The following is a 15864-nucleotide window of genomic DNA, read 5'->3' on the forward strand; positions in this document are numbered from 1 at the left end:
TCAGTGACGCTGGGAAGTTAAAGCTGCAGAAAATGGTGCGTGGTGTGTTCCTGTGCAGAGGAACCGAAAGCAGGAGGGGAGCACATGATGCCCAGCCCAGCTGGCAGGCACCAGGAGCTCCCAGGCTGCTCTGCCCACCTCAAAGGGTGGGACTAACCCAAAAGCTCCTGCCTGCCTGTCAGCAGAGCTCTAAGTTTATGGGAAAAACCATTTTCAGCTGCAGTAGCTATTTTTAAGCCTGAAGTTTAAAAGTAAGGGAAGTCTGAAAGATGAGTGCACATATGATTATGGGTTGCTTAAAACACAGACAGAAAAATATTAGTTTATCCCTGTTTCAAGATGCTTAAAGAATTTATGTGCCCATGGCATTACTACACAAGCCCCACTTGCCTACACTTCCAAGGAAACAAGTCACACAACCCAGAAGCATCCAGGCCTGAAATATCCAATGTTTGCCTATAAAAAACAGAAAAGCAGAGCACTGGAGTTGTCCAACGCCCTTCGCTCAAGTCTTCCCTAATGGCATATACAATTTCTAATAGATCAAGATTACTGTTTATTAGGTCCTGTATCTGACATGCCTACTTGATTCATGAGAAAGTTTATTATTATTACTATTTCAACAATCTTTAAGGTGTGTTAGACATTTGCCCTGCCAGCTCTCAGATGTGCCATGCACATTTAGAGAAAGAGCAAAGTGCAGGTGCCTATCCCTGTGTGGGTAACACCTCCCACGGGCATTTCTCATCGCCCTATCTTTGCATCTGCAACCTTCAGCACAGAGGGACACAGGCAGACTGGACCATTTTGAAACACTAAAGCAACCCAGGCTTATCTTCCAAAAAAAAAATCCTGAAAAAGGGTATGAGGCCTGAAGAGAGATTTCACCATAAAAAGGAACTGAAATGTGTTCTTGATTCATTCTTAGTAAGATGATTTTTTAACCAAATATGTGAGAGGACTTTTTGAAGACTCTGCACACCCTTCCCCTTTCTTCCTTGAGTGGCAAAATACCCCTCGTAGGAAGTTTAATGGTTGTGAAGGAACTTTGTTTGTCCTGCCTCAGCTGTGCACTTTTGCACTGCTGTGTGCTCACAAATTCTTTGGAAATACATTATCACACACATTGTGTACATATTTGGCAATATATAATCTATCATGCACCCTGCTCTGTCCTACCCAGACACACAGCTGGAATGCACTGACTGCCTGGGCAGAGTCTTTCCAGATCTTTCCACAAGTGTATTTTATTATGGAAAAACACGATATAAACCGCTTTTGTTATTCTTTATTTGCTTGTCCAAAGTATAATGCAGTTGACTCCAGCTGCTTTGGCCAGCCCCAGCAGAGTCACACACTCCAGCCCCACAGTGCCCGTGCCGGGCACTGCCAAACACCACCCAGACACAAACACCACTCTGGTGAGGTCACACATACCGTGTGCTGAGCCCTAATGCTTCACATCCCCATCTATAGTCCTTCAAGGAAAACACAATGCTTAAACAAATTAAGGCATGATTAACCTTGCTGATGCTTAATTTGGTATGTGTATGACAACAGACAGGCACAGAGATGTCACACAACAGTACAAATAACTTATTACAGAAAACTGTTTTGGTTTCAAGTATTTGATTTAGGTCACACCTGTATGTGGACTCACTGTAGTTTTGCTGAAAATGTTTTAATAGCAAGCATATTTGAAAACATGTTCATTGTCAGTCTGTAAGAAGAGCCACTATAAAATCCACTACACTTGTGAATTTCTGCTTAAAACCCAGAACACATATGATGTATCATGAATGTAAAGTGGAATTCCTAACAGGGACCTAACTCAGACATTCCATTTCAAGACTACACTTCCTACAGATACCAGCTTGACATAGAAAATGCATGTTGCAAATTTTATGTCTGTTATTTCCTGCAGAGGACAGAATTTTCATTTCATTGCTAAACAAATCACCAGGGCAAACATCCACATCTGTTTTATCCTCAAGATCCTCTTGCCACCACCATAAAGAATTACATGACTAAATGGTCTGACCATCCCAGATTAATGAATGAGTCACTCAGTCACACACAAGTTTCACGTAGAGAGTAACAGAGTTTACATCCTCCACGAGAAACAGAGATAAAAGGCACCAGAAACAAGTTGTATGCTGGTGTTTAAGGCACCATGCATAGAGAAGCCAAGGAATTTTTCAGAGAATTGTAGGATACTAAGCAACACACATGTAAGGGAAAAGAAAAACCACATGCATATTTAGCAATAAAGAACAAATTCACTGACAAGTGTAACAGTTGCTATAAAAGCCCTGTGAAGAGTGGAAGAAGGCTGGCCTAGTATAATGCAGCTGCATGTCCTACCATAATAAGGATATTCATCTAGCTCTTATGAAGGTTGTTGAATCTCTTAACAATTGAAACATGTTTATTTATGCAAACAGCAGCCATGGCATGGGAATGCATGGTTCACGATTCCCCAGCCAGTCCTGCCAAAGTCTCTTTAATCTTGTTCTGGAAGAACCACTTCTGGTAACGACAGTAATTTAGTTCTTTGCCTACTCAAACTTTGTTTTTCCTGCCAAGCCTGAAAGGATGCCAAGTGTGCTGTTTTCTTGGCTTTGAGCAGTTGTCACCTTCAAACTGGACAGCAGCACCTTATTCATGGAGCCCTTTGGCCCAACAGTGATGTGAAACAGCACAGCTCTGGATCAGAACTGCTCTGAGCAGAACCCACACCAAACGCTCCTCTGCTGCCCAGTACTACTATTATGAGTATACACAACGATGGGAAAAATTACTCAGTAGTTAAGAACTGTATCTGAAGTGAAATGGAGTCTTCCCACACAGATTCAAACTTTGTTTGTTTTGGCAAAAAGGTACTGGAATTTTAGGCACTAACAGCAAAATGCAATAAAAAGTGTTTAGGTCACCATGGTCTCCAAGGACTTCATACTGAAAACGTGCAGCCATGAGAGCTGAAACCAAAAACTGAACACATTTCAGAAGACTCAAAGTTTTTGCAAAGAATGGTTCCTCAATTCTGTCTTCTGCTCAAAAGGAGGTCACTGCTATTCCAGAGCATGCAAGGGATCAAAAAAGGCTTGCTTTTTTTTTAGAAAAACAGATTTTTCACAGGACATTTGCCAAACACTTATCTAGAAGCTGTTTTTATGGCAAAGAAAAGGGAGATCTTCCAGAAAAAAGGTACAAGCTAACTTCCATTAACTGACTGATGGCTAGGAATGCAATTTCCAGCCTTAACAAAAAATAACAAGAAAAATTAATAGAGACAATCCTCCCACTCCACATATCTTTCAGCAGAAAATAAGTTTCAGTGATCAAGCTGATATTTCTGTCTAACACACTGTTGGTATGTAATTCAGTTTCCATATTAAAAAAAATAGTTTCTGTTCTCTTTGAGATATTATCATTCAGTAAAGCTCTTATCTGTACAATTAACTTGTAAAACCTGGCAATGAGATATTGCAGGACCTGCAGAGAGACATCCCTGTGAAAGACAATTCTCAAACATGTTATAAACATTCAAATAAAGAAATCTTTGCACTATTCATCAGTGAGCACAATGTTATTTTATGTTTCTACATTCCATATCCAAGCAACATCCAGTTAAAACGCAAATTCTGGATGCCTTGGGAAGGAATCTCCATCAGCAAAGTTCTTGTAATGTTAAGCAGACAATTTAGGAATCTGTCACCAGACTACTTATGATGGATTCAGACCAACAGCCTCTACCTTGGGCTTTAACAAGCAGGTATTTGCTCCATGGGAAGGGGAATCAGCCTGATCTCTCACACAGTTGCCCCTCTACATGTGACTTAGGGAGGCCAAGCTTCTATCTGGAACTATTTCTGACAAACTACTACTGCTTTGTACCAGTTTTCAGTCTACATCTCTTTGAGAAGTGATACTGCTAACTCTGCTAATTTCAGTATTATCTATCAAGATAATATGAAGCCAGTTGTTCACGTAACACGTTTTCAAAAATGATACCTTCAATTTGTATGCACCTTCCCAAATTAAGGTGTTTCTGAGCCTGATGCTCTATCAGTAAGGACTCCTTGAAGGGTCTAAAAAATGCACAGAGCATCACTATGTTACTGCCAGCCAGCCCTGGCAACGGGATTGCTGAACAAATGGCAGTCCTTCTCATTTGCTCAGTTTGTTTTGCTCAGCTCAGAAATGCTCCACTGCCAAAAGGAGATTGATTACTGTTACTGGAATGAGCATTATCAGAGACATGATCTTGACATATTTCAGGCAAAGGACAGACACCAGCACCAGTATTTGCTCTGGAAGATTTCAGCTGGACTCCGAGGGTGAATTTACACTTCACGGCTCAGCTGATTTAAGAGGTCGCTGCTGCCAAAGGAGGATATCCCACTCCGTGTTGCATCATCCTGACCCCTCTGGAGAGGAAGCTGCAGCACTGGATGCACCCTGGGCTAATCCAGCTCAGCTCACTCACATCACAGGCTTTCCCTCCCGTGTTTGTGCTGGTTTAGAAGGCTGAAGGTGCTGGTCTGGGGTCTGCTGGTGGGAACTGCTCTTTGCAGCAGAGCCAGGCTGTTCCAGCAGCTCGAGTCACAACATGTAACCTCACCCTGACAAGGAGTGTTCCACTTGTTTGGCTTCCCCACCACAGACACACAGAAGCACCAGCCCTTCCACGAACTGAACCTCCCTCTCCTTTCCCCAGGATTCTCTCTCAGCTGCTCCTCTTTTTCTAGCTCTATATTTGGTATTGGGAAAAAAAAAACATCTTGGTGAAGCAGGAGGAAAGAAGGGGTGTCAGGACAAAATTACATAGCATTTATTCAGGGCCATCTGTTATTGCAAGTCTCAAAGTACTATTTCTGTATCACCGCAGTGTACCATCCAAGCCATAAGGAAGAATTCATGGCTATTCTAATTGCAATCAGTTCAGCACAAGTTGAAGTATCAAATATTTTTCTATTTGTCATAGAAGAGATTTTTAGACCTCCTTCTGAAGCAAGGAGGGGATCACTGGTTCTCTTGTTCTTTAAATACACATACATTTATATATTAATGTGTTTCTAATTAATGGAGAAGGCATTAAAATAAAGGTACTGGAAATTTTAGCAGGCTTAAGAACAACAGCAAGAGAAAGCATTTCTTTTATTAAAAAATAACATTTTCTGCTATTCATTCTCAGAAGAAAAAAAAACAGTAAGTGGGATATCACTGTAATCATGCAAAGACCTAGATATGAAAGCCCAGCTTCAGAAGGAAGGATACTATCTTTTATCTGCTCTGCAATTCATAGTGCTGGCTAACCTTTAAAGGGGTCAGGTATTTTACATAAAGGTGGTTCAATAATATCAACTGCATAGTACTTAACATGATCAGATTCACCAGAATCAAGTACAGTATCCAATAAACCTTTCACAAAATAAGCAACAATCTCTGCCAATAATAAATAGGAACTTGTTTCAGTAACACAGAACTTGACTACAAAATACATATAAAAATAATAAAAACATGGCTTTTAACCAAGTTAAATGGATAGTACTTATATATTAATCAAATTTCTTACCTGATAGGGCTGAAAGGCACTATCTTCAGTTATAAAATCCAGCTGTTTGTCCACAAGGAATTCTACTGCAGTAATTGAATTGTATACACTTTTTCCAACCAAGGGCTTGAATGTCTATTGGGAAAAAAAAATATTGAGCAACTCCGGGTCAAAAAAAAAGCCCTCAACACATCAAACCCCCAAACTGTATAAACACTGATGTAATTCTACCATAAAAACATGTTAAAACAGAGTAACAATTACTAATTATACAAGAAAGGAGGATTTTGTGTTCTGTCGGTTTTCCCCTTTGTGCCGTTGGTGGAAAACCAGCTAGAAAAGGGAACTACACCACACATTCTTCCTTTCCCTCACTGTGCTTGAGCAAGAGTGTTTACCCCCGTTCCCCCCAAACGCACAGCTCAGCCCGCAGCTCCTCTCCGTGACTGCAGGACCAGCCAGCGGAGGGCGATTACAGAGGACGCTCAAGTGGAAGCAGAGACTGCAGACCAGAAATCGCTCCCCCCCCTTCCTGCTCTGAAATCGTTCACCTTGCCTCAAGTCAACCATCTCATTTCCCTGCCCATCTCTGAACTGCTCTGCCCGAGCTGCCGCCGCCCCCGCACCGCTCCTCCCTGCAGCACCGGCTGCTCCAGCGCAGCGCCTGCCGAGGAGGACACGGCGCCGGCCCGGGCACTCTGCGGTGGGGCCGGGGGGCTCCTGCCTCCTCCCACGGCTGGGAAAGCGCCCAGGGCCGCACGACCCTCCCTGCGTACCCAGCACACGGGGGGAGCAGGAAACCCCCCCAGCTCTGCTGCAAAAGCCAGGCGGGGAAAGAGGGGAGTGAGGGTCTCCCCGGCGCCCCCGCAGAGGCTTTTCCCAAACGCCGTGCCCGATCCACGCGCAGCAGGAGGCGGTGGGAGAGCGGCACCCGCGGCCTCCCCCGAGAGCGGATGGATAAGCAGGCAGTCCCTTCCCTGCTGGCTGCGCTTCCTGAGCAAGGCGCAGGGAGAGCGTGACTGAGCGGGGATGTACCGACAGGGGATGAGTCAGGTGAAAAGGAAATCCCAGCGGATGGAGGGCAGAGAAAATGCCGCTCTGAAGGCAGACGGGAACAGCAAGAGGAAGACACCGGTGAACAAAAGAAACGACTGGCAGAGAAGAACATGCAGGATACAAGGGGAAAAAACATGGAGAGGCAAAAAAATAGAGGAAAGTTAATCTACAGGACAAAAAATAATAATGAGGGAAAACAGGAAAACAAAAAAGCCCTTTGAGACCGATTCTAAATATAAAATGCAGAAGAAAAAGACAAAGAGAAGAAACGGGCAGGTCAAGCCACACGAAGCACTGTGCCAATGCCCTGTAAATGCTGCTACCAGTAGTTCACATGCACCACCCCGCAGCAACAGACCCCAGGTACTTACAAGGGGAGGGCAGGATCACCACGACCTATTTACAGACGGGGAAAATGAGGTACAAAGCAATCCCGTAACTCGACAAAAGCCACCTAAGCAGGGCAGCCGCAGAGCCTGTGACCTGCCCTCAGCCAGTCTGCAGGCAGCTCAGCAGAGAGAGGCACTCAAGGTTTATCAGGCTTCATTACCTACTTTACAAAGGTGTTGCCTCGCGATTAGGCTAAATATAGCCCAAGTCTCTCTGGAGCTTCAGCTTTGGCACTTACTAAACAAATGAGAGAATACTTGACTGGAGATACATTATACTTTCTAACAAACCTATCCAACTCCACAAATGCTCAAACTGAGTGTACAGCATTCCTGCTGCCATTTTATTTAAGGTTTCCCTTCAGCTGTTACCCTTTCTCAGACAAGCAAGGGCTAAAAACCCCAAACCTCTCAGCCATCAGCCATCTCTACAGGAGGGTAACCAGATGAAAGGGCTGGAGGAGCAAGAGCCTATGATAATATGCTAACTAAAGAGTTTGAAGAGTAAATAATTATTTAACCTCTAATAGCTAAGAAAGGGCCTTTGCTCTTGCATCACTTTCCTATAATGGGTCTTGTATTGCTAATGGTTTGAGTTGAGAGAGGTTAAGAGAGGGGTGGAGTTCACATCACGAAAATTGCAAAGCACTGAGTGTATAAACTCACAAGCAGACAAACTTCTCTTTGAAAAGGCCCCAATATTGTAGTCTTTCAGTTCTTAATTTGCCTGTGTCTTTGCACACACTACTCTACTTTTTCCACGCTGACTCCTTTCTAACTTTCAGAGCTATTATTCAGGTCAAGAAAAGCGTTTCCGACTACAAACAACAGGACATACCACATCATTAGCTGAAACCAAGCTGTGTGGAATGTGGCTTGCAGTTATCATTCAGGATTCAGACAACACTACAGATTAAGGTACGTGTGAGCCACTGGTTTATCTTCCTGGTGGTATTAAAAGAAGCAGTTCCAAATATAGATCTGTGAGTGTGATTATTCTGAGAAGAGAAACGTAATGCCTTCTCACTTGCTTTCATAGATCTGAGCCTCTAGACAGGTCAACGCCCCCAAAATACTCATGTGGAGGATGCAGGCCATCCCACGAGCACAGAGCAAAAATATGTAAATAAATAAAGCAAAACTACGCCAGGTCACACACCCTCCTCTCCAGTGGGGATGGCTGCTCAGCTGCACACAACTCGGGATTTTTCAGACACTATTAGAAAACACCCCCACTATCAAAGAACAACAAACCCCCACCCTTTAATAAAAGCAGGCCTTCTTGGGAAGGCAAAGTCCAGACTCCATCAACTTCACGAGATAGGCAGTCCTCCAAGGAGATATCCAAACTGGGCCAGGTTAGGGACTTGAAAAATACTAAGATGGAAGACGTGACTGAGTTTCACATCACACATGCACAAAGAAAAACAGATCAAGAGCACAGCAAGCAAGAGTCAGCTACTACTAGAGGCAAGCATGTGAGGCATGTAACAACATGAAAACAGAAGTAAGAAAGTCCAACGAGCTCCTTGCAGACTCTCAGAGGAAAAGCTCCTTGCAGACACTCCCTCTTTCCGTTCCCAAAGTGGAGGACAGCTCTAGGGAGTACCAACCATACTGGCTGAAACGAGGAGAAACTGAACTTCTGTAAACAAAAATCTCTCTGTCAAACTTATAGTTTGTAAAAGGAAGCTTTATGCATTAACCCAACTCCTCAAAGACCACAATTAAGCAAAGGACTCAAGCACTCAATTTAAAGTGACATTTGACTTCAGCAGTGTATTCTTAGTCGCTGCTTGAAAAAAAAAATCCACTTTTTTGCCCTTACAAATTCCCCTGTTTGGCCAAAGGGAGTTTTATGAACAGACACACTCTGGTTGCTTTGGTACCAAGAACCCTGATGCTGAATAAAGCACGTTTCTTACTCTGCCCCCTTGCCCTCCCCAATGATTTTACCCCAGCTCATCCAAGAAATAACCTGCCTATGAGGCACCTGGCACAGCTCTGGGCCTGGACCTCCTGGAAACCCAAACAAATTTTTAGAAAACGTTACCATCACTTCACAGCAAACAATCATAAAACTATTCAACTGCACTCATCAAATACGAATAGAGTAGATTACTCAGGGACTGCTTTTTCTAACACCCAGTAACAACTCATCTATTTAGTTATGGTTCCAAACCCCCCGTGTCGACCACTGGACCCACTTTCCCGAGAAAGCAGCAGTAAGCAGGCACACAGTGAGCTTTTACCCAGTGCAATTAAGCAGCTGGAGTGTTGGTAATCCGCCCCAGCATGTGGGCAGGCAGTTCCCCGGCACTGGCCAGGGCCCCGGGAGCCGCCGCAGCTCGGCTGCTGCTGCAGGCTGGGCGCTGCCAGGCTGTGACACCCAGAGGGCTCAGTGCAGCAAACGCTCGGGTTACAGCTGAGTTCGCAGCTGCGGCCGGCTCACCCCGCACGTACCAACCACCTCGCCGGAGCTCACAGCCTGCCCGGCTGGGCACCTCGCACCGCGGAAAGCACAGCCTGCCATGGCATATTACCGCAGTTACAAGGGGTTTTTTAACCTTTCTAGAGGAATTTATGCCATAAAATGAACAGACTTTTAAAGAGCTAATAATGTAATCCAGAAAGCTGTTCTTACACTAGAGCCTTTAACATTCTATAGGACCTCCTTTTTAAAGCACAGAAATTTAAAAGATCATGTAAACTTAATTTGTAGGTGCTATTCAGTAAACTTTTCCACATATTGTTCTCTTGCCTCGCTGCTTAGTCTGCAATAGCACAAACACTGGCACCTTTTCACTGTGACACTCAATCATTCAAACTAGCTGTAGCTCTCTTCCAGCGCCTGTTTGTTGCCATGGTTTGTACTCAAAGGCAGAATTACCGAGTGGAAAAGAGCGGACAATAAATAGCACAGATCTGACGTTAAAATCGAGCACCGGGTTTCCTCATTCGCGGCCGGCCCTGCCCGCAATCCTACGGCGTTCTCCGGGCGGAACTCCCGCAGCCCGCGGCCGGGGGGGGCCGGAGGAAGTGGCGGGGCCGGGGGAGCCGCATGGCCCGCGGCCGCTGCACCGGCGGGGCCGCCGTTATAACGGCCGGCTGGGGGCTCGGGGCCCGGCGTTAACGGCACCAACCCCACCGGGGAAAGGGGGGGGCGGACGGGCGGGGAGGAACCACCACCCAAACCTCGGGGGTTTCTTTCTCTTTCACACCTCCGTGTGTGCGGTTTCCCGAGGGCGGGCGGTGCGCGGTCTCCCCGCCGTGCCGCGCACAAAGCCGCGCCAGCCGCGTGCAGCGTCGCGCGCCCCCGCGGGGCCCGTCCGTCACGTGCGGGCCCGCACCGCGCCCCGAACCCCGCACGGGGCCCGCCCCCGCGGCCTCCGGGGCAAACAAAGGCGCCCCTCGCCAGGCTGAAGTGTCTGCCGGGGGTATGCGCGCGTCTCGCGGGGGAAGCGGCGGAGGAGCCCCCCGCCTCCCCGGTCACAGCGGCGGGTTCCCCTCCCCGCGCCCAGCCCGCCGGTCGGTCCGTACGCACCTCTCCCGGCGCCCCGCGGCCCGGTCCGGCCCGGCCCGCGGGACCCTCCGCGCCCGCCTCCGCCTTTGAACTCACAAGGAAAATGGTTCTCGCCGCGCCGCTTCCGGGTCGGGCCGGGCGGCCGCGCCGGGGGCGGGGACGGCGGGGCCGGGGTAGGGAGCGGCGCGGGAGGAGCGGGAGGCGGAGGCGCCGCCCGCCCGCCCTTTGTGGGCCCGGCCCGCACTGTGGCGCAGGCCCCGCGCTGGGTCAGGCCGCGCGGCCGGCGCTTACATAAGGGCGGGCGGACGCGCGGAGCGGAGTGTGGGGCCGACCCCTCCGTGCCGTCCCCGCAGCCGGCCGAGCAGGGCAGGGGACGGGAGGGCGGCGCTCGGCGGGCGCGGCCGCGGCCACGTCCCGCGGGGCGGAGCGGAGCAAAGGCACACGTGTGGCCGCGGTTCCGAGCGCGGCCGGGGCACCCCCTCCAGAACCGCCCCACAGACACAGCGCGGCCTCCCCCGCAACGCCGCCCGGGCCTTGGAAAGCTGCTCCCTGTCCCTCCCACGGGTGGGCTGTGCAGAGCCAGCAGGCGAGGGCTGCGCTCTGTCCACAGCCAGGCCAGAAAAAACCTCAAGCAATAAAAAGGAAGGGCGGGTCGGGCATGAGCTCAGCGCCTGGTGCGGGTCCAGCACAGCCGCGGCCCCCGCACCGCCCCTGCCCGCAGCTCCCGCACCGCCGGCCAGGCAGCAGCTGCTCACTGCGCCACACACCCTGTTTGCTCCTTGACAACACAAATATATATATATATGTATATATTAAATGTGTTTTCCCACTGTTGAACAGAAGTTAATGGCTCTAACCAAACAGCTGTTTACAGCTCACACAGAAACATCACCTTAATAATCCAGCAGGAAAAAAAAAGTTCATGGGACACTTATTCGAAAAGCGTTACCAAAGGAAAAATTAGCAGTTAACACCTGTAATGGTCTCCTTGAACTTAGCTCGCACACACAAACATGGGCAGGAGAAAAAAAAGTAGAAAAATAATCGCAAGGGAGGTTGGGGTAGAGGCATTTATTTCCTCCAAACCCTTTAAACATAAGCAGCTGTACATTTTTCACTTCATGGAAAAAATACAAAGCGTGTCATTTGCCAAGAAAGTATGAGAATAATGGGAAATCAATGCATGACTACATCTCTGTTCTCATCTTGAATTATTCCAAATGATGTAAGCTTAAAGGTGTATTGGAATGCTATAAAATACTGAGCTCTGAAATAACATACTTGGGTACAGTTAAATATTGAACTGGAAGGCTCTCTCTACCCAGCACAGACTTTTCTCCAAGCAGACTGTTTCTTCTGTAACAGTTCCTGACACTGCACACACACAGGCCAGGAACCAGGCTACCTGTGCATGGGCTCTGTACCATACCCATCCTGTGCTCAAACCACACCACTGCAAAGCTGGATTCTGCTTGGAAGGGACACAAGCAGAGGGTTTATTGTATTGATTTTCCCTTTTAAGTGGTCTCCAGCCTGGGCAGCCCAAGCAGCTGAGAGCCTTATATGGCAGGAAGGCTGCGGGCAGTGCCTGAGCACCTCCATCTATTCCTGACCGCCCAGACCGGACAGTTGCTGCTCTTCTCTCCAGCACCCCGGCCACAGCCCCTCCCCAGAGCCAGAGAAAGGCCACCCTCGGCCACCAGCAGAGCATGGGGCTCCCTAAGTCCCTCTGCTCCCACAGAACACACCTCCTGCCCCAGCCAGGCCATGGTGGGGGATGCACTGCCTCATCTCCAGAGAGAAAATTAAACATCGTAGTGACACCATTCTCACCTATTTCATTCCAACTCCTCCTACTCCAGCCCACCTCTCACAGGGTCGAGAGGAGTAACATCTGAGTCATTTCACCAGTACCGAGACAGGTCATGCAGCAGCAGAGACTAAAATGCAACCTCACTCCATGTTTGGGGCTACTGTTTGTGCCCTTTCCACCTGTGGAGCAGAAACGTGCCCGTCCTCTGCCACCCAATGGCAATGGGGCCACTTGGCAAGTGAGAGGGGAGTACCCAATGGCAATGGGGCCACTTGGCAAGTGAGAGGGGAGTACCCAATGGCAACGGGGCCACTTGGCAAGGGAGAGGGGAGTACCCAATGGCAACGGGGCCACTTGTCAAGGGAGAGGGGAGTCTTTCACAGACTTGGCTCTTCAGAGGCCTCACCATCTCTGAAATGTAAAACTCGACCTATCAGTAATAGCTGGCACAAGGAAATATCTTTAACTCAAGACTTTGCCAAGTAATCAATAAATATTTTTCCAAACTTAATTCTGTGTTTGAATGATCTTCAATTTAACTTCTAAAACACATTTTAGACTACCTCCAAGAAGTACTGAACGTCTCAAAGACATACTATTTCTGCCACCAGACTGGCACCTTTCTCATACAGTTTAAGGGGTTTATTTTACCATTTCTCTGAAGAGATCAAACACTAACAGTTATTTCAGGAAGGGCAAACAAATGAGTTATGCCTATTACAGAGCATAACATACTTCATGCTACTCTTGAACTAATGGTGCTGTGATAGCTGGGTGGTATGTAGTGCAACTGTCAAAGCAGGCAATCCTTAATAATATCCAAGACAGACACTATTAAAATACAAATCACAAGACTGTCTGGAGGACAAGCAAGTTTGCCCGTTTGGACAAAGCTTTATTAATAGACTGAGACTTAGTAACAAAGAATATTAATACCCAGCACAGCACCACCAATTCATTCCACAGAGGGATTTCACTAAAAGCACTCAAGTTGCACTGGCTACGCATGGAATACTATCCAGCAACTCTGTTTCCAAGGGTTTCACCTGAAGAGGTTCTCAGGAAAAATACGCTAAGTGGGAAAAGAACTTTTGAGTATAAAACACCAAGGAAGTTACTACTGGTGCAACTACTAATGTTAAGTACACTAAGGCAACCTAAAGTGACATGTACATCATAACGACATAAAAAATTCATCACAATATATATATTCGTAACAAAACACAATTTGCCATGTAAAGGTGGTAACTTATTTTTAAATAAGAATTTAAAACATGAGTGTCTCTCCAAGCCTGGTTTTGACATTTGCAAAATGCTACACTTTAAAAAAGGCTTGTTTAGTAGTTACATTATTTTAGCAGTGTTTTCCACTACTGTTTGCTGCTTCTCACAATTGGGCCTGAACTCAGTCAAACAAGCCATACTCTAAGCTTGCAGAACAGAGCTGCCTTTGTTCTTTGGCACTGCCAGTCCCCTATGGAATCAGGCAGCACACTGAACTGCACTCCACAAACAATCCCTGACCTTCAATTACTGTCCTGGCTGGCTGCCACAGGATACATGTACTGCTGCTAACACAGCCTGCCCTATTTTGCAGATAATCACCAGAACTGCAGATAATCAAGAAAATCTACAGAAAAACACAAACATTCCCTCCCTAAAATTGCAGTTTTAGCTTCCCCAGTGTGCTGCAGCACAGCCCAGGCCCCGGCCATGCCTGTGAGGATGGCAACTCTGCGGATTTCATATTTTTAGTGACCGCACAAAGCATTCCAGGTGGCTGATGGCCTCGCCTCCCTCCACTGAGGGTTTTTGGTTCAGTTTTTGTTTGCTCTGAGGCGGAAGGCACGCCGGGTTGAGCTGGCACGGTTGTTCAAGAGCTGCTCTTTTTTTTCCCCCCTTCCATTTTCCCTGTAGAACCCTGGCGGGTGAGTGGCAGGGCCGGTGGCAGCTGCAGCCCCTGCACTCATGGGCTGGCCGGCAGCCAGAGCCCAGCCCTCAGCCATAGAATCACAGAATGATAGAATCTATTGGGTTGGAAAAGACCTCCCAGATCATCAAGTCCAACCCTTGGTCCAACTCCAGTCCCTTTACCAGATCATGGCACTCAGTGCCACGGCCAATCTCAGCTGAAAAACCTCCAGGGATGGGGAATCCACCCCCTCTCTGGGCAGCCCATTCCAATGCCTGATTACTCTCTCTGCAAAGAATGTTTTTCTGCTCTCCAACTTCAATTTCCCCTGGCAGAGCTTGAGCCCATCGTGCCCCCTTGTCCTATTGCTGAGTGCCTGGGAGAAGAGACCAACCCCCACCTGGCCAGAACTTCACTTCAGGTAGTTCTAGACAGTGCTGAGGTCACCTCTGAGCCTCCTCTTCTCCAGGCTAAACACCCCCAGCTCCCTCAGCCTCTCCCCACAGCACTTGTGCTCCAGTCCCTTCTCCAGCCTCGTTGCTCTTCTCTGGCCCCGCTCCAGCCCCTCAATCTCTTTCCTCAACTGAGGGGCCCAGAACTGAAAACAACACTCAAGGTGTGGCCTCACCAATGCAGAGTCCAGGGGAAGGGTCACTGCCCTGGGCCTGCTGGCCGTGCTAGTTTTGATACAGGGCTCCATGGCCCTGCCAGGAGCTGCTGCCACCGGGAATGCCGCGCTGGAGTGATGGCACAGCCTGGCTGGGCACTCTGCTGCCACACCCTTTCACTCCCTGCAGCCAGTGATCCCCCGACCTGCAAACTGTGCTCCTTCCACACCTCACGCCCGACAAACCCATGTGTGCAACGCTGCTGGCCAGGAAAGAGCACATGCAAATATTGCAAATGAGTAAATATTTAAACTTTGAAACAAATGAAGGTTAGTTAAATAAGTCTTCATCTTTTAAATTAGCATTTTGCTACTTAGCTTCTTCCTGTCTGTGCCACCTCACATTTGCTTAGCAAGCAGAACCATTTCACAGAGATAGTCCTGCAGAAATAATGCAGTGTAAGGGAAGAAGTACAGTCAGCCTCATGTTAGTGGAGAAATGAACTTTCTCACTATGCATTTGTGCAAACTGACCGAGTTCAGATGTTTTACTTAAGTGCAGGAGCCAAAGTCCAAAGGAGGAATTAATGTATGTGAAACAATTGTCACTACTGAAGCTGCAAGACGTGAAATGCAGCAACTGGCATTCAGGTGCCAGTTCACTTGGCAAAGTCCTCATTTAAACTCTCCTTTTTTTGTTATGGAGGTGGGCAAACCAGACATGCAGTAACTCCACCAGGCTATCTTTAGTATACTAATTTTTCAGAGTTGAGAAGCTGAGGACAGGGGTGTACATGAAGCAACATTAATACACCCACATATCAGCACTATCTGATTTTACAGTTTATTTCAAATTAATCCAATCTAAAATATGGTTTCTACCTTTGCAATGTTTTCAGTGAACTTTTAAAACCACTTTTATCCTTCCCTGGGCAAGCAGCACCATGAGGTTTAATGCTGCATGCATCAACATGACTGTGCAATTTTTCCCATTACTTCATCCCCAT

General features: G+C 47.5%; 1 protein-coding gene across 5 annotated transcripts in view; it reads right to left on the bottom strand.

Annotated features, from left to right (window-relative positions):
- The window catches only part of JMJD1C (jumonji domain containing 1C), a 157330-nt gene that overhangs the window by 49184 nt on the left and 92282 nt on the right, over positions 1-15864 (bottom strand). For 3 of the 5 annotated variants that reach the window (XM_071564182.1, XM_071564183.1, XM_071564184.1), the window contains exon 3: positions 5579-5692. In XM_071564182.1, the coding sequence (XP_071420283.1) occupies positions 5579-5692 (114 nt within the window). Of the gene's footprint in view, positions 1-5578; positions 5693-10546; positions 10742-15864 lie in introns of those variants that run through there. The other 2 variants (XM_071564185.1, XM_071564186.1) reach the window with 2 other exon arrangements.

Source organism: Pithys albifrons, chromosome 9 (genome assembly GCF_047495875.1).
Source record: "Pithys albifrons albifrons isolate INPA30051 chromosome 9, PitAlb_v1, whole genome shotgun sequence".
In the NCBI taxonomy this organism is placed as follows: Eukaryota; Metazoa; Chordata; class Aves; order Passeriformes; family Thamnophilidae; genus Pithys; species Pithys albifrons.